This window comes from Mytilus californianus, unplaced genomic scaffold (genome assembly GCF_021869535.1).
Source record: "Mytilus californianus isolate M0D057914Y unplaced genomic scaffold, xbMytCali1.0.p SCAF_11, whole genome shotgun sequence".
NCBI classification, from domain to species: domain Eukaryota; kingdom Metazoa; phylum Mollusca; class Bivalvia; order Mytilida; family Mytilidae; genus Mytilus; species Mytilus californianus.
Window position 1 is genome coordinate 60,426,069 of NW_026262593.1, and position 23,986 is coordinate 60,450,054.

A 23,986-nucleotide genomic window follows, 5' to 3' on the forward strand; every position below is an offset into this window, starting at 1 on the left:
TCAGACTGTACAAGATAAAATCAAAACATAGATAAATAAAAAAAAATCAATAATCACAAAAACCCGGAACTTTAGTTAGTCCAGATCTTGGTATAAAATTCTAAGAAAACATGCATTCCATTTCTACATTGTGTATAATGCGACCTTTCTACAGTTTCAAAGGGTTACATTTCGAAATATTTAAAACTACTTCAAATTTGTAGAAACTGTATATATCAGGAAATGGCCATGACGAAATGTATTGTTTCTCTGGCATTCAAAAATGTAAGCTGAATACTCATGCATTTTTACCCTTTTTTTAACACTAAAATGATTGATGATAACATGTCGACGAATTCGTATGATGCGTAACACAGAATAACACATAAAAAGTATCTTTACATAACTATTAACACCAAAAATCCACAAAACTTGATAATACTTGATTATTTGTTATAGCTCAGCAAGTACAAGTGTTTAATAGTGTTAAATAGTTCATGCTAATTAACTTGTAAACCATTCCGTATATACTTGTTGAACATCAAAGCCTACATTTTCGTATATTCCAACAGTCCATTTTGATTTTACACTGATACCCAGTGTTGAAATAGAAGTAAATTCCCAATACGGGGATGATGGAAATTCCCGAACAGAACCTGCCGGATAAAAATGACCTATATTTCGTATCGATTGCGCAGCTATCTCTGTATCGTTTTGATTGAAACTTAAACTATCAGCTCGAATCGCCATTATATTGTTATCATTTTCTTTAATTATAATTCTCACAGAACTTCCGTCTTTCACGGAATCAATCAAGTCTTTTTTTGATTTACTAGTAACAGATTTTGAGTTGAAAGTTGATATGGCTCGTTTCCAATGCCTGGTATCCATGAACCACTTGACAGAATGTCTTCCCCCGGACATTCCTTTGTATTTGTTATCACCTATAAATGGACGTATGGTTTCTACTTCTCCAGTAGTGGCAACATGTTGCCAGAACCAATACACAACATCCTGAAAAACATCAACATCTTTTTTCGAAACATGGCCTAATAATTGAGCACTAACTTGTCCATCTTTAATAAGAAGATTGTCTGCTTCAATACTGTATGGACCTACGGCAATTCTTACTCGATGTCCAGATAATATTCCAGCTTTTAAAAGATCAAGAGATCCATCAATTGGTTCACCGTTCCCATCATGGCTATAAGCTAACTGCCAACAAGAATCAGCATACCACTTGATATCAAAGGACGCCTTGGTATGGCCAGCATTTTTATGTTCCCCAATACGCCATCTGGACATATCGACATCTCCTTCAGACGACCATAAGGTGAACCACCAAAATGCGTCATCAGTAAATACAGCATGCTTACCAACTGCGACTTGACTAACAGCCCAAATGCTTTCTGCACCAATAATGTCTTTTCGTTTTGAAAATGCAGCATGCTCTAAACGTGTGGCGTACCCGAGACTTTCGTCGACAACCCGTAAGTCTGATCCGGTAGCAACGGCATCAAAAAGATTCGATTTCGGTCCACAGTTAGCATTCTGATTTGTGCAATATATTGGAGTTGTTCCGTTCTTATAGTCATCACAACTGATAGTCCTAAAATCAAGAGATATATCGAATGATTTATATAAATATTATTTTACGTACATGAACAGTATTCTGAAATTTTTTTTTTTCTAGATTGAATTATACTAAACAATAATTTTCGCTGACTAGTTTACTTTTGTTATAAAATATTTCAGTAAGCGTAGAAAAGAACTATTGTTTTTCTACATGATGATTAGGACGTATAATAAAAAAGATTGGTGGGGTGCTAGTTATTTTGTGTGCATATGCTATTTTGTTAGTGTGTGCATATGCTACTTTGTTAGTGTGTGTTTGTTAGTGTGTGCATATGCTATTTTGTTAGTGTGTGCTTATGCTATTTTGTTAGTGTGTGCATATGCTATTTCATGTTTGTGATGGCATATGCTATTTCATGTTTGTGATGGCATATGCTATTTTGTCAATTTGTGCATATGCAATTTCATGTTCGTGTGTGCATATGCTATTTTATGTTCGTGTGTGCATATGCTATTTCATGTTCGTATATGCATCGTCTTATTTTTGAAGTGTGTGCATATGCAATTTCATGTTCGTGTGTGAATAGGCTATTTCATGTTCGTGTGTGCATATTCCATTTCATGTTTGTGAGTGCATATGCTATTTCATGTTCGTATGTGCTGTGCTATTTTGTTAATTTGTGCATATGCAAATTCCTGTTTTTGTGTGCATATGCGATTTCACGTTCGTGTGTGCATATGCTATTTCGTGTTGGTGTATGCATTTGCTATGTTATGTTATATTGTTTGCATATGCTATTTCATGTTCGTGTATGCATATGCTATTTTATGTCCTTGTGCGCATATGATTTCATGTTCGTTTGTACACATACTATGTCAAGTTTGTGTGGATATGGTATTTATGTTCGTGTGTGCACTTGTTTGTTATACTTACTTTTTTGTTTGCTATTGAGGATGCAAAACGAATTAAGAAACCTTAAAACAAACTACTGTAATTCGAAAAAAGACAATTGCTTTTCATTTTATTTTAAAAAAAATTCAAGATCGCCAAAATGATTTTGCATTATGCTATGTATAATTCATGTTTTAATGAGTATTTCGATTGTTAGGTTTCCGCTGAATTTCATTCAGAATTTCTAGATTTTAACTAGTAAACATGTTGAAGAAGTTACAAGAACATTTAGTTGAAGACAGGTTTATCCCATCTTATGAACAATGTTAAGCCCACCTTATGAAGCAGGTGTAACTCACCTTATGAACCTAGTTTAACCCACCTTATGAACTAGGTTTAACTCACCTTATAAACCAGGTAATTCTCATATTTGTCGTTGTATCTGATTCCGGTTTGGTGTGTTCGCCAACATACCACCGAGCTTGGTTTACATGACCAGTAGTACAGATTAACAGGAATCTCCAGAAAACATCTCTTGGAAATGTATCCCAAGATTCTTTGCCAATATGCAAAATTGACTGACAACATATTTCATTGTTAGTTGAGTATGCATTGTTTACATCCATTAGAACATCTGCACCAAAATCTAATTTATGGACCTTAATGCGCACGTCTGCACCAGATAGCACATATTTTTTCAGTTGTTCTTTGCTTCCACGTGAATTTCCATTTTCGTCGGTTTCCAAGATAGACCTCCATTTACTGTTACAAACTGTATAAAAAGACATTTCTGAAATCATTGTTATAAGTTCCTTAAGGTTAAAAAGAAGTTATTATTTGTATAGGCGACATTGGTAGCTTTTTTGAGTTCTGAGTTTTCCTCATAAAAAAACCGTTGAAAAAAATTGTGAAATTTTGTATTTTCAACAACAGGGTGTGAATTAATCCACAAAACACATATATGGTGCCGCAGCTTTCTTTCTAGTGGAAAAATAGCATTTTTTGATGTAGTATATTAAGATCACTCCTTGCTTAATTTTGCACATAAAATTTTGCTCATCAAAAAGACTTATCTCCAAATTTCGCACCAATAGCTGATATTCATTTCTCACTATTTCATTTTTCTTTTCTAATTAACAGGGCAGCAGAAAATAAATGTACTTCTAGCTACTATCTTCTATGTAAAAACTAGGAGGCGCCCGTCATATTTAATAACTTACTTTAAACCTTAAGGTGCATACAGTTAAGGTCAATGAACAGTAAATGGTCTATGTTACAGATTTTGGTAAAATACGGTGTGTATCACAAATGATTCAATTAACGGCATTTTACAAGGGGTTATTCGAACTTTTTTTTTATTTTCAAAGTTACTTTAAACCGGTCGGACATATTTGACCATTGTTGCTCAGTAGACACAATGTTAATCAAAGTACTGAAGTACTGAACATCGGATGACCGCAAGTTCTTGTGGATGGTCACAAGCACTTGTCTCAGAAAAAAAATCACATCTCTATACCTGAAAGTGAGGTTAATGTACAGAGATATATTTTTTTCTGAGACAAGTTCGTGCGTGGATGATGAATAAATGACAGGGAATTCAACCGCACCGTAATAACTATTATATTGTAGTGATACAAATCAGTATACTCTGGTTTGTTGTTATATATTATATTAATATTTGTATATAACAGTTACATGTATATATAATTTTCATCCATTTGTATATCATTCTATTCTACTGTTCTAATAATAATGCAGTGCAAGTGCATGGTGGACACTCTGCTGTAATAATTCGATTTTTCTAATAGATTGGATTTAAGTAGGCATTCATATTTTGCCGCAAAACGTTCTTGGGATATTCTTCCGCATGCGTTAACACAATTTTTCTGTACGTGTGCATAGACATTAAAGAATTTTTTACTTATATATAATTTCTAACGACAAAACATTTTCATATTATTAATTTATGTTCTAATAAAATATTTTTATGAGTATTCATTGAAGAAATGAATTTATAACAAGCGATAAGGAATGTTATTTTGCACTCGATAATGTCCTCGTATTTATACGATCGGTTACCAGTCAAAAACGAAAGTCAAATCTCTGTGGCAACAATACATCGGAATGCCCTCACGGTCATCGCGATGTAAAAACCAATAGAACCAGATGTAAAATAAAATTATTCCATGCTCAGGAAGCCAGTGTTGATTTAGTCCCATCAGAACCCGACAGTACTGAAACCATTGGGAAACAATTATTGCAAAACATGCAGGGACCTTTTATACTAACCTCACAATGAAACCTTATTAAAATCGTACACAAAAAAATAATGGGCGGGTATTATTTGTACCATTTGTCTTGGAAAACCATGTTTCATTAGTAGTTTGCATGTCCAGTATATTGATGTGTGTGGTATACGTCAATTAGACAGCAACCCAATGACAAAAATAAAAAGAGACATCTAAAGGTTTTCAAAATCAAACAGGGTTAAATGCAATATGTCAAGTACTACATAATCTCGAGGCTTTAAAATTGTGAATATATTAAAAAGAAACTATCAAAAGTCTGTCATCAACACCAAATTCTCCAAATAACTAAACAAACATGAAGATACGACAAGCTCCTGATTTGGGACAGGCAAATGCATAAGCCTTTAATAAGTCTATATAAAAATAAGGAGATGTGGTATGATTGCCAATGATACAACTATCCACTCAAGTTCAAATGAAGTGGATGCAATTAATTATAGGCAATCGCACGGCCTTCAACAATGAGAAAAACCCATACTGTAAAGTCGGCTATAAAAGGCCTCGACATGAAAAATATGAAACAATTCAATTGAGAAAACTAACGGTTTAATTTAAGACAAAACAATTTACGAAAAACAAATATGACAGACCCGAACCAACGACAACCACTGAACTACAGGCTCCTAACTTGGGACAGGCACATAAAGAATAAAACGGGGTTAAACATGTTTGTGAGTGCTCAACCCTCCCCTAACCTGGGACAGTGAATCACGGTCAGTACTCATTATGTGGTATGATTGCAAATTAGACAACTCTCCGGCAGAGACCAAATGACGTAGAAGTTAGCAACTATAGGTCATTGTTCGGCCTTCAACAATGAGCAAAACATATACCGCATAGCAAGCAGGCCTCTAAATGACAAATTTAAAACAATTTAAACAAGAGAAATAACGGTCTGATTTATGTACAAAATAATTAACGGAAAAACCTATATGATATACAACAACAAACGACAGCAACTGAATTATAGGCTACTGACTTGTGACAGGCACATGCAGAATGTGCCATGCTTTAATGCAAAGACAAATTCGTTAATGTTTTGTTTTTTGTTTGTTTTGTGTCTATCATTTTATGTAAACAATCAAATGCAATGCAAAGCCAAATACATGTACTTAATTACGTTATGTCTGGTAATAAATCAATATTTTTAAAATCTTTGTTGAAATTATGGTTCAGTCGTAACAGTCAATTCATAACATTAAAAACCGACTGGCCGACAGGATACAATGCCTTGAAGAGAATACAGGGACTTTACCTAGAGTCTAAATGCAGATCTAAATATAAACACGTGACTAAATAAATGTGCAAAACAATCAGTCAGTAATGATTCACCCAGTCTGAGGTTTCATGAATGCACGTACTGTGTATTTGACACACGTACTGTGCATTTGACATCTTTCTATATATGGTTAAAATTGGGTCTCAAACATGGTAAACAAATATTACAGAACTGGTCTTTATTATCAAGCATTTTGTTTTATGTTATTTAAACTGGACTTAATTGATTGATTGCATGGTTGGTGTTAAACGCCACTTTTAGCACTATTGGCTTTTTCATGGCGGTAAGTTTTTATTGAAGGAGGAAGCTGGAGTGCTCACAGAGAATTAACTCATTTTTTCATATCTTTTTTCTTTTGGTGTGTTGTTACACCACTGTCCAAGTTTAGGAAAAGAGTTGAGTGCTCACAGACTTAAATATGTTTAACTCAGCCATAATTCGTTATGCCTGCGCCTGTCCCAAGCCAGGGTCCTGTAATTTAGTGGTTGTCGTTGGTTGTTGTTTGCAAAAATTGTTTTTCGTTTGTTGGTGTAGTATAAATCAGATCAATGGTTTTCCCTTTTGAATTGTTTCACATTTTTAAATCTTTTATAACTTGCTATAAGGTATGGCTCATTGTTGAAGTCTTTACGGTGCCTGTAACTGTTCACATCTTTGTCCTTTGGATTTTAATGGATTGTTGTCTCGTTTATTGGCAATCGTTACACCTCTCCTTATTTTTGTATGAAAACAAGTGTGTTTATGTTGATCTTCTTACGTCCTAACAAAGGTAAACAGTAGTAAAAGAGAAGCAGAAGATACCATATAGATATTTAAACTCATAAGTTGAAAACGAACTGACAATGCCATGGCAAAAAAAAAAACGAAAACAGACCAAAAGACAAACAACATTCTACAAAATACAACGCAGAAAACTAAAGACTGAGCAACACGAACACTACAAAAGAATGCCAGTGGTTGATATCCAGATGGATGAGCAGATTCTGTTCCACATGTGGCACCCGTCGTGTTGTTCATATAAGTACAAACCCAGTGATAAATCTCATTCGGTAAGTCACAGGGATAGGAGGACAGGATTGTGGCCACGACTATTGGAACACAGTAAATTAGTATATCAGTTCAAAAGAGATTGTATCAATTTTAATTAAATTTATTTCACACCAGGGCCGTTTTAAAAAAAATAATTTATTTTTTATTAAGATTTACTCTATCACAGCTCTTACAGTGTACTGTGATCATGTCCCGTTTCTGAACCAAATTGCATATGGTTAAAGGTTATTCAATAATTTTTTTATGAAAGATTTTTGGACAATTTTCAGTTTCAAACATTAAAAACGAGTTAAACGAACATTTTTAAGAAAGACAAATATTTATTAGAAGTTAAGCAATGTCTTCTTCAGATACAAATTTGACCATTTTTGTGTTATTCAAGATATGTCCTTCGAATCAAAATAAAAAAAAAATGTGTTAAAAAATGATTTGCAAAAATAAGTAAAAATTTTTCCAACAGCAATGTACTATTTTGGCTCTTCGATATTAAAATCCTAACAGGTTCTATCACCTTTCGGATGTTGATCCTCTTATTGTTGAAACAAATCTGAGTGGAAGTTTGTTCAAATTAAAATAATCATTCCAGTGTATAGTCTATTAAAGACCACTTTTAATAATGCAATTGATCGCTTTTAAAAAAATAAAGAAAACAGAACGACATTTATTACCAACAAGATGTATTTTAGCTGCTGAACAACTTCGAAGAACAATTCAGATCATTTATTACCAACAAGATGTATTTCAGCTGCTGAACAACTTCGAAGAACAATTCAAATCATTTATTACCAACAAGATGTATTTCAGCTGCTGAACAACTTCGAAGAACAATTCAGATCATTTATTACCAACAAGATGTATTTCAGCTGCTGAACAACTTCGAAGAACAATTCAGATCATTTATTACCAACAAGATGTATTTCAGCTGCTGATCAACTTCGAAGAACAATTCAGATCATTTATTACCAACAAGATGTATTTCAGCTGCTGAACAACTTCGAAGAACAATTCAGATCATTTTTTACCAACAAGATGTATTTCAGCTGCTGAACAACTTCGAAGAACAATTCAGATCATAAAAATCGGCGAATTGCATATTATTAAACTTTGATTTACTAATATTGTTTTTTATTTAATTAAAAACCTCGCTTTGTTTGACTAACTAAATAGCAATATATAATTCTTAATAAGTGACCTATACATCTTACATAAAACATTTATCTCATGCCATAATTTTTAGAAAAGCAAAAATGAATTGATGACAAAATATTATGTAATTTTACAATAATTCGTTTTCTTCAAATTAAGAATTAAAACTGAGTTGTAAGTTATGAAGAGTTTTTTTTTATCATGCATTGGAACCAACTAAATTTTTACCTGAAATCACATATCTCTAGTATTTCTGGGGAAAAAAAAACAAAAAACAAATTGTAAATGAATGTTTTATATTTTTTTTTAATTATGTTAATAATGATGATTAAGCATAAACATACCCGCACGTTCCTCGTATCCGACTATCAGAAATACAGCGATTATCAAAAAAGATTTGGAGACTGCCATAATTCTTATTAAACCAAGCACTGCCTGTTTTCTGAAAAAAATACCACATTTAAATTAAACACATAATTATTACAGCCTCTGTCTCTTACCTTGTTTTCATAGAACTCTGCAATAAAAAACTCGGTGTTGATCAAACAGAAACAATTTATTGTTAAATGAAAAAAAATGAAAAAAAAAAAATGTATAAACTTTGCCGCGTAAAAAAATTATTCAATATCTTAATATTTATATCTGACATGGTGTTATGCAAATATTAATGTTAATTAAAAAATAATTTGTTCATGCCACGCTCTATGCAAATTTTAACACGAGAAGGCAGTATATTTATTCATATCTTTATTCCGAGTGTTAGCGAGGTGTAAAATATAAGTAAAATTTTGACAAATATGATGCAAACCCTTGTTCAAATAAACATAGAGCATGACGTACAAGAATTTGTTCGATTCTTATAAGAACATTAAGCATTTTTTTCTTTAAAAGCAGACCAATAAGACTGTTCGGAAGGAGTCCATTTGATTTAATGAAGCAAAAAAAGTTCTGGTACAAAACCGTATTACGATTTAGAATAGTACAACTACAAATAGGCTTACTTTAAAAAAAAAAAAAGATTTTATTGCATTTCATTACAAGCGACGACTGTATCTGATCTTTAAAAGTCGTTCAAAATAACACTGACTTTGTAAATTCGATTGTTATGTCAAGCACGTGCATCACATATTTTATTTGGATGAAAACACTTTTGTACAAAGCAAAAAAAAAAGAGCGTCACATTAGATTGATTGATATAAAAATAAGGAGATGTGATATGATTGTCAATAATGACAACTATTGAAAAGAGTCTAAATGAAACGGATTAAAGCAACTATAGGTCACCGTACGGCCTTCAAGAATCAGCAAAACCCATACGGTATAGTAGCTATTAAAGGCTATAAAAGGCCCCGACATTATTGTGAAATAATTCAAGCGAAAAAAGCAAACGGCCTGATTTATGAAATAAATACCATAAAAACTTATAATATTCATTGCAGCCCATACGGAAAAAACCGTCTGAGAAGCCAAATCAACAATACGCTTCGCAATTACATGACCATTTGGCCCTAATTAAATCAACGAAAACCATTATAGCCTTTGTACGTGAAGACTAAGCAACACGAAACCCACCAAATACCGGGGGTGATCTCATGTGCTCCCGATGAGTAAGCAGATCCTGCTACACACGTGGCACCTTTTATAACCTTTCCCATCTTGACTTAGCTGTTATAATGGAATACATAATGTCAGACATAAATTTACATATACCAGACTTTTAATAGACAACTATTTAAAACCATTTGTTTGAGAAAAGAGATTGTCATTAAAAATCTCGCCATTCCGGAGCACCTGAGATCACCCCCGGTATTTTGGTGGGGTTCGTGTTGCTCAGTTTTTATTTTTCTATGTTGTGTTTTGTATACTGTTGGTTGTCTTTTGGTCTTTTTCTTTTTTTGTCATGACATTGTCAGATTATTTTCGACTTATGAGTTTGAATGTCACAATGGTATCTTTCGCATCTCTTTTACATCATCTCAATACCAACCAACAAACTTATTAGCTATGCATAACACATGAACGTTACACTTTATAGATTTCGTGCGAAGCGTTTCTCCGAATGTACCTCCATCTGGAACGCTCAAACAGAAGCTTTTGAAAGCCAGGATGTATAAGTACACGAACACGTGAGAGGTTATAATAGTTATCACTGCACTACAACCTCTTTCTGGATTTTTTTTTAAATCCAAAAAATGCAATAGAAATAATTTATTTTCGCAGTAAATCTTGCTTCTGGTAATAAAATGAATGGGTTTGATTGATACACGGATTCTGTTAAATAATTTATAAATACACCTTGTTTTTTTTGTTGTATAAAACATTTAATTTTGATAAATTAAATGTAAATTAATAGTATAAACCGCATACAATTAAGGACGTTCCGTACTAATGTGACAATTTATTTACTAAAAAAAACCATTAAAAATAATATAAAACCATTCTCGGTTAATTGAATGCAAAATTAATGCATTGAAATTCAGCACATAAATGTGTCATACTTCTGTTTTAAAAGTTTATGACCCCTTTTTTAAAAACATATAATAGATATAAGAAGATGTGGTATGAGTGCCAATGAGACAACTCTCCATCCAAGTCAAAATTTATAAAAGTAAACCATTATAGGTCACAGTACGGTCTTCAACACGGAGCCTTGGCTCACACCGAACAGTAAGCTATAAAGGGCCCCAAAAAATTACTAGTGTAAAACCATTCAAACGGGAAAACCAACGGTCTAATCTATATAAAAAACGAGAAACGAGAAACACTTATAAACCACATCAACAAACGACAACTACTGAACATCAGATTCCTGACTTAGGACAGGTGCAGACTTCTTTAACATAAATTACTTTTCAAGAAAGTATTTTGAAAATTTGGACAAAGAAATAAGTACAAATAGGTGTGAATTATCAAATGGTTGGAATTGAAAGAATATTTACAATTGAAGAGTTTAACCAAGTGCATTTACCTAGTTGTATATATATATATATAAATATAGACAAGTTACATTACAATAGATCAAGCTTTAAATCGATTGAAGAAAACAGAATACATTTAACATTGATTGATGTTTGCTTAACGTCCAGTGGCAAATATTTCATGCATGTTAAAGACGAGAACAAATTAACAATATATACACCAGGTATTTGTCATAGAGGCCACTTGGGATAAAGGTAGGGGACATTTTGCCTGTCATTGGAGAATGAGGGTATATTAGATAGGGACTGAAATGTTGCCTTGCAACAGGTCACCTATGGACCCACCAAAGAGTTGTTGCAAGGTTTCTTAACGTTAAGAGAGCTAGGAACACTCTTAACACGAGGAATCGGATTTAACGTCTCTAATTTGACCGCACGTGGCTGCGTACTTATACATCCCGAACAGCCAAACGGACGCCCCACGTCGGAAAATGTTTTACTGCCGAAAAAAGACAAATTGAACGTGACCATATTTCGATTCCCCGGTCACCCATGGGGAGAGGGGGCACATTTTACAGAATTTACAAAAAGTCGACGTGCTCGCCATTAACAAATTCCTCAAATTAAAATAAACACACTTAGATATAAATCAAGACAACAATTGACAAGGTTCACTGACTTGTTACCGTGACATAAACATGAACAAATTAATTTTTAATTACATGACACATGAAGTTTGTATTTGTCGTTTGCAGTTCGCTAGCTATCTATATAGAATATGTATTTTATAGGGAAAGTGTGCAAGCTGACCAATCACATTTTTTACAGTGATGTTTTTAGTGAAAAACACTAAAGATGTCCTCCAAAATCTTCTTTTACAACTATGGAATCATGGGTAGAACTGATTACCATAAAACATAGAGTTGTTACATTGTTATAATAAGTCTTGTTCGGTTTTTTATCAAATATAGGTGTATGTGTAAATAAATAAAGCCAACAGAGGTTTTAGTACTTAGCGGTAAGTTTATTATTGCTTTAAATTATTATAGTGCCTAAAACTGAAATTAGGACAGCCTGATCTTTACTATGTACATCAAAAAAATGATATCAAATTATATGAAAGATAAAATCTGCACTATTAATAACATTACGCAAATGACATCTGAGACCTATGAAAATGTACTACATCCGCACTAGAAAGAAGAACCATCTATCAACAAGAATGTGTCCATAGTACACGGATGCCCCACTAGCACTATCATTTTCTATGTTCAGTGGACCGTGAAATTGGGGTCAAAATTCTAATTTTGTATTAAAATTAGAAAGATCATATCATAGGGAACATGTGTACTAAGTTTCAAGTTGATTGGACTTCAACTTCATCAAAAACTACCTTGACCAAAAACTTTAACCTGAAGCGGGACAGACGGACAAACGGACGGACGAACGAACGAACGAAAGAACGGACGCACAGAACAAAAAACATAATGCCCTCTACTATCGTAGATGGGGCATGAAAATGAATGTAGTTGTTTCTGTCAAAAGAATGTTTAAAAATTGAAAGTTGTCTTTTCTAAATTAGAACGTAATGTAGATTAATTGTTTTAAGTTATTTTCGGTATTGAATCCAGGGAACTATGTACCGCGAGTACATACATGTAGTTCTTTGATTAATCAGAAAGAAAGATTTTTTTCACAGATTCAGTCTGTCAAAATAGCCAAAGATTGTGTTGGTAAAGTTAGCGTCAAAAACAATTTCTATTTTCTGTTATTAATAAACTCATCATAGATACTAGGACTGAAATGTTGTACGCCTGACGCGCGTTTTGTCATCAAAAAGACTCATCAGTGACGCTAGAATGGAAAAAGGTTAAAAAGGTCAAAATAAAGTACTAATTAAGATTATTTGTGTACCTTCTCGTTACTAGTTAGGTTCATATTCTACTCCTGTCTGTTCGTCAGCATAAGGTGTACATGAATCTCTAGTCGTCACAACTATTCATGATCACATTCATGAAGTCTTGTTCACTTCCTACGTTTATGTACGTATATATTAGAGAAGAACAAATCATTTCCTGCTACAGTTTAAGACTACAACTTATTTTTATTTCCCTATGTACGTCAGAGTACATGCATATCATAAAGGTCTTGATGTTTCGGGGATATCATATGTACATACTTGCAAACACATTTTTAGAAATCTCGAAACTGAATATTCTGTCCAGGTTCTTAGTTAAAGTCAATCACATGTCTATATTGAACATAATTACATCTTTCTATGTTGTGATGTTACACTATTGTTTCTGGTAGGGTGAAGGTTGGCGCCTATTGTAACGTTTAAACCCGCTGCATTTGTTTGCACCTGTCCTAAGTCAGAAACTGATGTTCAGTGGTTATCGTTTGTTGATGTGGTTCATAAGTGTTTCTCGTTTCTCGTTTTTTATATAGATTAGACCTTTGGTTTCCCTGTTTGAATTGTTTTACACTAGTCATTTTTTGGGCCCTTTATAGCTTGCTGTTGGGTGTGAGCCAAGGCTCCGTGTTGAAGACCGCACTTTGACCTATAATGGTTCCAGAATTATGTTCTTTTCTTTTACTCGATGAAATAAACTGTTTTTTCATTTATCTGCATTTGTTTATTTACTTTTACAAATTGTGACTTGGATGGAGAGTTGTCTCATTGGCACTCATACCACATCTTCTTGTATCTATATACATATTTATTTAATCTGATAAATTTTAAATAAACGAAATAACCTTTGTCCGGCGGGTCAGGAATCGGGATGTATTACCAGCTAGAACTTTCAAGGGATATAGTATATTTGAAGAAGAGGGAACTCAAGGGTATCTGTATTTTCCTCTTAAATTTTCAGAATTTAAAGTACAAGTCGTTAATACTACCAGAAAAGGTTAGTTCTGCAAAATTAAAATGCAACATTTTAGGAAACGTTCTTCAATTGTAAGCATTCTTTCTATTCTAACCATTTGATAATTCACACCTACTCGATATTAGTAAGACCTCACAAAGGACATATAACTATAATGACTTTCTATACAACCTTTTGACAAAAAAAATAATTGCATCTTATTTACATTCCTTTAAAAACGAAATAAATTGTTTATTTGTAGCTTACATCTTATATTCAGCGTTCAATTCTTCATTTGTTGATCTTCTTTTTTTTTTTGGTTCTCCTGATTTTTAATATGAGTCATTAAAACAATAGTTGGTGTCTGGTACACTATTACAGTGATAAAGTCTTCAATATTTAGAACCTACTTGCACTGGTGTTTATACAAAAAAATACCAACAATAACAATACAGAACTATCAATTTTTAACAGTGAGAAAGATGGCTCTCTAAAACATGTTTTTGTCACGTAACGCTACTACTGACCGAAAATTCAGAATGAACCACGCCCACTGGCCGTGTAGTTAAAATGAAACACGCCCACTGCATGACCGTGTATTAAATTTACACGGTTTCCATGTGCAAGCTTTTAACCAATGATATTCCTAGAAGTTTATAGGAGGTAGGATGAAATTAGTTCCCATCACCATCACTGATCAAACATTTTTTTTTGTATAATTTGTTACGATATCAAGTCGCTAATTTGAAGCCGACTAAAATGTTTCCTTTATTTTTTTCTGCAGTGAAATTCTGCACACATGTATTATGGCCATTATACAACATCATGTCTTTCTTTACTATTAATTTATCAATTGTTGTATCAGCGTTTATCTATTTTTGTATTAACGTTTATCAATTATGTATTAAACTTTATCAATTTCGGTAATGCTATTAATCGATTTTTTTCTTTAACTTTCCATCAATGTGTGTGTATTAACTTTAATAATCATTTTTTGTATTAACCTTTACCAATTAATGTCTTAACCTTTTCTAATTTCTGTAATAACCTTAATTGATTTGCATCAATGTGTGTGCATTAACTTTATCACTTTTTTTAATTTAAGTCAAAAAGAGAGGTTTAAAGGTTAAAAAATGTAAGCGAAGATATTGGGTATGTTTAGTTTTTTTTTTAATAACTTTCTATTGACGTAACCAATTTCGTTTGCTGAATACGACTTATTGATTTTTGCTTTAGGTTCCAAAGGACATCGGATTTAAGGAACTAAATTAATATTATTATGATCCCATACCTAAAGTAAACATGGCAGATTTGTGTGACCCCTTGCCTTACAGAGGTATTGCTTTAGCCTGTGTTTCGTATAAGCTTTATTGTAATATTTTAAACAAAAGGCTAACGCAATGGGTAGATGACAATAACATATTAGCAGACGAGCAGTATGGTTTCCGTCAAAATCGAAGCACAAGTATACAACATAACTGATGTCAGAAAAAGCTTCGTAAATCTACTTTTTGTTCTTGTTTTGATTTTAAAAAGGCCTATGATACCATAAATAGAAATATATTGTTGTTAAAGATATATGGGCTTGATGTTGCAGATCATTTTTGTGCTATACAATCTATTTACACAAATGTTTATGTCCAGTACAACTAAACGGTCATCAATCAGAATCGTTCAATGTCAACAGTGGTCATAAACAAGGATGTCCATTATCACCTATGCTATATAATCACTATATAAATGATCTAGTTTCGTTCTGGAAATTATATGAGTGTGATATTGGTTTATTGTGCAGAGATAATTGTATGAACATCAATTAAAAAAAAAGTAAAATTGTGCATTTGAGAAGAAAAAAAACCTAAACAAATCAAAAAAACAGACGAAATTCCTAATTGCATTGGAAAATATATATCAATCGTTTGAAAGTAACAATTTGAAAGTTATTACACGTCAAAAAGTAAAGCATATGTTAGATATACTCACGTATACAGCTGAAAGGCATGCAATAATCCGTACAATCTTACCAATATCCCAAAATTAAATGAGCCTTCCAGAGCAATAACAATGTACTTATTAATGAGAAAAGTTGTGGTATTGTCTAAATCCGGTACAACGTTAAAAATTTCTTATGACAGATGAAAACATGGTACAATGAGATCAACATTTTAAATAATTACTTACAAAAGCCAAACAACGAACTAACAAGACTGATTATGATACTTTTGTGCATGGTTAGACAAGAACGTCATAATAATTGTGTAGTTTTGATTATTAACATAGCAGTTAATAAATATTTAATTAGATTATTATGTTTTTGACAATTTCAATATTCCGGTAAAGAGATACAGTGTTATAAATTAGTTTACCAAGTTATAACAATATTAATTAAGTAAATTTACTAGCCATGTAATAATCGTGTTTCATTTATCCTGAAACCGATTGTTTTGCCTACACGTGGCTGATTTACTAAAATATACATATTGATGTATATGAGCCAATTTCAAATGGTATGACCTGAAGGGTAGCTAGGGTATAAAAATTCTACGATCAGGACTTATGGAATTCATCAACCTATGGCATCTTACAGTAACAAAGGGGTGGGGAGGGACATCAGTTTTCTGCGCGAGGTTTGTTACTTTCCAATCATGTTCGACCCTAATTTTGGAACCTTCAGTCCAATCACGCGTAGTGATAATTTTCACGTTAATGAACCCTTGCAACAACTCTTTGAAAAGGTTCGCAACTGACCCGATTAAAGGCAACATTTCAGATCAAATGCAATTCGCCCTTATATGTTAGTGGTAGTAAAAACAGTATTCTCGTTTTCTTTGGGTAAAACCTCATTTCAGATTATATTTCAGTTTATTAAACGTTACCCTTGACCGTCCTTCCGTCTGTCCGTCCAATTTTCGTTTCCGCACTTTAACTTGAGTTTGCCTCATCCAAATTTTATAAAACTCATACACAATGCTAATAACCACAACAAAAAGACAGCGTTTGAATTTGGGCAGTGAGTCATTAATCGTTCTAAAATTATGTCCCTTTTTGTCTTGGGAAATTACAACGCTTGATCGGGGACACATTCTTCTTTTATGTTTAATTGAGTTTAATGCAAAGAAGAAATGAGCATCAGACTAAGCACGTGTTGAATAACTATGAATTAAATCATCAAAGACTGATAAAAGAATGATAATTGAACATTCCAAAAGGTTGTGGAGTGGTTAAGCGGGATCGAGCATTGTCCCCTTTTAATTCGCGAATAAGATGGCTACACCTGCTAGAATACCATGATTACAACAAACCCCTGCAGGATTTTCTCAACTTCTGTCGAGTACACGAAAACCAGTCATGAAGAAGCTTTGATCATTTACAACAAATATAAATGCTTGTGTTTGTCTTCCTGGCTAGTGACTTTTTTAATCTCTTTTTCGCTTGTTTTGTATATTTTGTAAATAGTTATTGTTAATGTTATCTCTGTACCGATGTTATGCATTGACGTTATGAGAATAAAGATATACAACTCTTAGGAAGATTATTTGACAAAAGAAAAAAGGTGGCAATGGGGGCTAACCGTATCTACTCTAACTCGGTTTAGGTTATAGTCAATGAGCTTTTCATCTATCACAAACAATTATGTCAACTGGAATACAGTCAACATGGGAAATCTATTATAATTGATAAGATTTCAATTAGAAGCTAGGCAATTTAGGGAATTTTTCAATTAGAATCAATTTTCGTTAAAAAAACCCAAACTATGATAGATATAAGAAGATGTGGTATGAGCCTGTTCCTAACATGAATATATTATTTTCATTTGACGTGAAATATTAGCAGTCAATCATTTTAAAGCATGTACAATAATTATATGTGTCAATGTTACACGAAGAATACATATCTTCAATCATTTCATGTCATTTCAACCTATTGTCATTCGACATGCATAAAAACATTGATTGACCCATCTTATTGAGATATGAGTTAAAATATGAATAATACAATATGTCCAATTTCAGTGCAATATAGCTTGCAATTTTTTTTTTCGAAATATAATTCATGTAAAAAGAATATTGCATTCATACTTCTATAAGTACTTTTAATATATTTTGTCTTCTATAGTCGATTTATATTATAGATTGTCCAAAACAATAATCTGAATGAACGGTGACAGCGATGAGCCATGCTTTGGTAAAATAACAGCTTATCATAGGAGTAACGTTTTAAATAAATCTTTCTTTCAGGAATTACCAAGATATTTCTGATATATCTGCTACATTTAAATACTAAAACAATTGGTGTAGTGGTTGTAATAAGCACATTTATTGGTTACTGGTAAAATCCATTAGAACTGAACAGTGAAACAACATGTGGCGTATATGAGATTCGTATAATTTGGATCATCAGCTGATCATGCAACTTAGCACTGCCATAGACCATGTGGTCGTTTTATCTAAGGCACTGACTACTCATCTTTTGTAGGGTGTGGGGGATATTTTTTTAGATAGTTTTGTTTATTCTAAATTTCTTTAAAAAATAATTTGTTACAGAAGAGACGCGAAAACATAGAGTGTTTCCTTTGAAAATGAAGGGGAAAAAATGGAGTTCATTTATGATTTAAGTAAAAAAATGTGTTTGTCCAGAGAAAAAGCTCATCCATACAGACACACACATTTGAAAGGCCAGTTCCTAAGTAGATACAAATATTTTCAGGAGAAATTGTTCGACTCAATCTCATTTACCTACTTAACATTTCTATTTGACACAGTGAAGTTAATTAAAATATTTTTGGTCTTAATTGGAACGAAAACTAAGAAATTTATGATAATTTATAATAATACCGCTATTAAAGCATGTGGACATTAATACTGTAATGTTTGGCATGCGACAAGGATATCCGGTTTACTCTAATTTATTAGACAAAACAGTAACCCGAATAATTATCTCTCTCTCCGTGATCGACTCCCCCCACTCGCGTTAATGTCACCGGAGACTAGCGGAATATAATGACTGAACTATTCGGGTTAACAATACAGTATAATTTAAAAAAAAAATGAAAATAATGTTATAACTAATGTCAATGATAAATGTCAATGAAGACCAAAATATTACTGCATATATTTGCTGATCTAAAATTTCTCCAGAAAATTCAACACATTTAAAGAAAAATTGAAAATGGAAATGGGGAATGTGTCAAAGAGACAACAACCCGACCATAGAACAGACAACAGCAGAAGGTCACCAACAGGTCTTCAATGCAGCGAGAAATTCCCGCACCCGGAGGCGTCCTTCAGCTGGCCCCTAAACAAATATATATACTAGTTCAGTGATAATGAACGCCATACTAATCTCCAAATTGTACACAAGAAACTAAAATTAAAAATAATACAAGACTAACAAAGGCTAGAGGCTCCTGACTTGGGACAGGCGCAAAAATGCGGCGGGGTTAAACATGTTTATGAGATGTTTAAAGTACATGCTTAATTATCAATTATTAAACATCATTACATTTAAAGTATATAAATAACTACTAATATATATCTAATAATTAAAGGATGACCGCAGGTCCATAAATTTGTCGCTATTTATACATTTATTAATGATCATGTAAAAAACTATGCATGTATCATTGTGTAGCTCATTGTTTGGTTTACATAAAAAACCGAAGTACAAAGTTTTAGATCAACAAATATATGCGGAGTAAATAAATGATTAATAAATAAATAAGTGGAATATGATAATTGAAATCAAGCGATTGACAAAGTACTAGATATTTTCATAACTCACCGAACGATACACGTGTAAATAGCTTTGCTTGGACAAATATTTGTACGAAAATGACGAATTTACCAATTTCCTAATATACGAAGTAGTTACCAGGTGAAAACAATTATAAATTAAAGTTAGTATCATTGTGGTAATTATAGAAACTTGACAATTCCATTATGAATACAAATTACAAACTACAAACACTTCTTTGTATTAAACTGTAGATCATAACTATTGACAAGTTACACTAGGAAATACTCATGGAGTAAGGAATACTTAAACCTCAATTCCAAAGAATAAATTATCTAATAAATAACTATAAGCGACACACAAGGAACTTCCAAAACATAATGATATTACGTGTTTTAAATTGGGTACAGACCACCTTTCATACATATATTTTCAAATTCAAACAAACCTTACCTTCAGTCCGAAAAATTTAAAAGTTCCATTTCATAAACATTGTTATAATAAACTTTCCTATCACATTGGGAAAACCTCTTAATTGAAGCAGAAATGTAACACCAACTGAATCGAATAAGTCTGTTTGCTCATTAGTTACGCTTCGTTACTTGCAGGTAAGGATGTTAACTTCTTGACGGCCTTGTTGTTCTTTACAGACACATTCATGTAGCCTTTACATATCATTGATGTTACATTTTTTTTAGGTATTTGTCCATACCACGGGATTGTCCCAAGATGATGCATGAGGTCCAATATAAGGTTGACTGATATCAGCAGGGTCGATAAGGAATATGATTTTGTATAATCTATTTTGCACACATTTCGGTAGTTGGTATGGACTTTGAACAGGTATATATGATGTTCAGAACATCATATATGACAGGAAAGATTTTTAAGAGAGAAGATGAAAGTCGCTTGGCGAAGGAAATTTCTTCCCAAGACGTTTATATTCTACAAATACACCCTGAACATCATATATATTTGTTTAACTACACCGCTTATCAATAGATATGGTTAAGTTAAACATTTGAAAGTTATTTCCATTAGTCTCCGTTATTCAGACGTTAAAAAAAAAGCCGTATTTAAAAAAGCGCAAACATGATCATACATCTACCGCATAGGCAGATCCAGGGGGATGGGGCAGGGGGGCCCGCCCCCCCCTTTTCGTGGGAAAAATTTGGTTGATTATATAGGGAATCACTGAAGCATGACTGGAGCGGCCCTCCCCCCTTAGGTCAGTCAGCGGGTCCCCTTATGAAAAGTTCTGGATCCGCCACTGTGTAACCTGAAGGGTAAAAAAGCATATTCGTTTCTGGCAAGTACTACGACGGAAAGGATAGAACAGAAATATCCTTGTTAATATTATTGTGACCACAGCAGAGTGACCACAGCAGTGGTAAAACATGAACGAAATTATGGCACGCCGTTCTCGTCAAAATTCTGTTTAGAGCACTCAACAAAAGCTACATACTGAGACTACAACACATACACACAACTAAATTTAAAAATATCCAGCTAGAGTTGAAATTTAAAGACACAGATTTCAAAAATACAAAGCTAGATGCAGAACAGGCAACTAAGTTTATAAGCAACACAGGTATATTTATGACACACCAATATATTTGAAAAGTACACATCTTGATAACATGCGACTTCAGTTAGCGCATCTCATTAATCTTGTCTTGTTTAGTCAGTATCTGAACTTCTACCGCGTTTTATTTCTGGCGTTCGGAACTCATCGGACTTTTGAGTAAAAATGCGCGGGAATGAGCTACAACGTGAAAGTGATTGATTGTTGATGTTTAATGCCACTTTCAGCACTGTTGGCTATTTCGTGGCTGTCATGTTTTTTGGTGGAAGCAGCCGGAGTGGCTAACTGAGAGAACCGCCATCGTTCGGCAGGAAAACTAACAATTTTAATTCAATTAAGATTGGAGTCGAACGCACCTGCCACACGTGTGCTCGAACTCACAACTAACGTAGGGTCAGTTGACCAGAAAACCTGGACACACATGAAATAGAAGCAGTAGTTCAGCCTTCCTTTGCTCTGTATGAATATTAATGAGATGTGGTAAATGCCGTGGAAGAATTTTAGTTGGGTAAAATTCATATTCAAGTTGCGTATGTTTTAAATCTAGTTGCATCTGTTAAATATTCTAATAGACCTAGCCGTGTGATTTTGAAATCTAGCTGTATATTCTAAATTATGCTGTGTAATTTGAAAAGATGTGTTCTTTCCAAATCTAGGTGTGAATTTATAAATCTAGCTAACAGTGTGTATTTCAAAATCAAGCTGCTGTGTGTTTTCAAAATCGGACATTTTATTTTTTTGCTGCAAAGTGTGCATTTTTTGTTCAGCGTTTTAAAGTTTTGACCGGAACGGTGTTTCATCTTTACGAAACTCATCACTGTGTAGCATCACCACCGGATGTAGGTACCCCGAAGCAAAGAAACAATGATAACAAAAAGTATCTATTTTATTTCTCCGCTTTATTTACATGAATTTATAGTGAAAACAATAGTTTATTCCGGAATACAGTGTTGTTCAAGCTTAAATATGATATGTTAAGTTTGTTATAAACGAAAACGTCAAATGAATAGTTGAAGGATAAACGTGTTTTAACCAGATTGAAATCGTTGCATGCTTTTTTGAACAGAGTAACCCTAATTAGTAGCTACATTATTAAGAATCAGCATAATAAAACTTTACTTGTCAGTAAAACGTAGAATATAATGAAAATAAGAAGAATTTGACCTTACCAGACTTCACAATTTGTTTTTTCCACCACTTTGGGTACCTATATCCGGTGGTGGTGCTACAGTGTTCATCTGATCAAAGAAAATGCTAGTGCACGAAATATAAACTAGCTCTCTACCAATCAAAATCCAAGATACCTATAAAAGGTGTAATTAAAATTGAAAAAAAACCAAAACCATCTTAGCGTCTAATATTTATTTGATTGTTATACATATTAACCCTAATAGCACGAAACTACAATTAATTTTGTAGTGCTCTTCATATTTAATCAGACGGTAAAACCCACTGCGTAGCATCACCCCGGATATAGGTACCCCCGAAGCGGCGGAAAAAACAAGTATGAAGTCAAGTAAGGTCAAATTCTTCTTATTTTCATTATAGTCTACGTTTTACTGACAAGTATAGTTTTGTGGTACTGATTCCTAATAATGTAGCTACTATACTAGTCAACAAAAGAAACGATACAAGGCAATGTATTTTCCATATATAATGAAATTAGATACGCTGTACCAAGGTAAATAAGTGCCTAATGGGTCTAATGTTTACAGAGTGTTATTTTCTTATCAAAACCATTGATTTAAGGCAAATACGCGATTTTTTTGTTGGCAATTTTTGTTATTTCAAAAATCGTATTTTCACCCAAAATTCCAAAATTGATATCAGAACTTAAAACTTTAAACGTAAACATGGTCTGCTTAAAATTTTGAATGCCTATGCAGATATTTGAATACTTAATTCACATCTTCGAAATAAAGTGCCGACTTTTGTCAACATTTTCCGCAAAATAAATCTGACCCCTGTGTTCAATAACACGGTATTTTCTCACTTTCCAATTTGGTCAGATTCTTTTACTCATATGCACTTGCTTTGCAACTGAATGTTTTTCACTGAATAATTTAACAGTTTTTCTTATTTATTATATTTAATGATAAATTAGAGTTCAAACTTGTGTGACGTCCGGTCAGAATGGGGACGTTAAATCCGATGCCTCGTGTAAAGAGAGTGCCACGCTTTTTGCACGTTAAGAACCCTTGCAACAACTCTTTGAGGGGTCTGTAGGTGACCTGTTGCAAGGCTAAATTTCTGTCCCTATCCAATATACCCTCATTTCCCGTGGCAGTCTAAATTTCTCCGACCTTATTCCCGTAAGCCCTTATTACAGAACCTACCTATTGTACTTATTGTTAACTTGTTCTCGTCCTGAATATGCATGAAGTATTTGCCATTGGACGTTAAGCATCCAACAATCAATCAATCAATCATCAAACTTGTGTGTCGTTACTTTTGTTGACTAGTATATTTAGAACTGAATATGATGTTTTGATAATTGGCTTCCTTTCTCTTTAAATCGTAAGAATCGGACGGGGTGGTACCTGTTGACAGAAGCATGCAACAAGTTCAAACTTGTTAAAACAGGATTATCGTTCGATTATTCAAAGTTATAAATCATATTTAAGCTTAAACAACACTGTATTGCGAAATAAAC

At 33.2% G+C, this 23,986-nt stretch overlaps 1 protein-coding gene across 3 annotated transcripts; it reads right to left on the reverse strand.

The window, feature by feature from the left end:
* Positions 1 to 282: 282 nt before the first annotated feature.
* Positions 283 to 22,552, reverse strand: LOC127720433 (uncharacterized). 3 transcript variants are annotated; one of them, XM_052227024.1, is made up of 4 exons: positions 22,503 to 22,552; positions 8,575 to 8,672; positions 2,852 to 3,218; positions 283 to 1,588 (listed from the first exon to the last, which is right to left on the reverse strand). In XM_052227024.1, exons 2-4 carry the CDS (start codon positions 8,639 to 8,641, stop codon positions 484 to 486), a joined length of 1,539 nt encoding a protein of 512 aa, XP_052082984.1. In that variant the 5' UTR covers positions 8,642 to 8,672; positions 22,503 to 22,552; the 3' UTR covers positions 283 to 483. The 3 variants fall into 3 exon arrangements, with proteins under 3 accessions (XP_052082984.1, XP_052082982.1, XP_052082983.1); XM_052227022.1 differs by lacking the exon at positions 22,503 to 22,552 and adding an exon at positions 20,202 to 20,255; XM_052227023.1 differs by lacking the exon at positions 22,503 to 22,552 and adding an exon at positions 15,999 to 16,051.
* Positions 22,553 to 23,986: the final 1,434 nt, after the last annotated feature.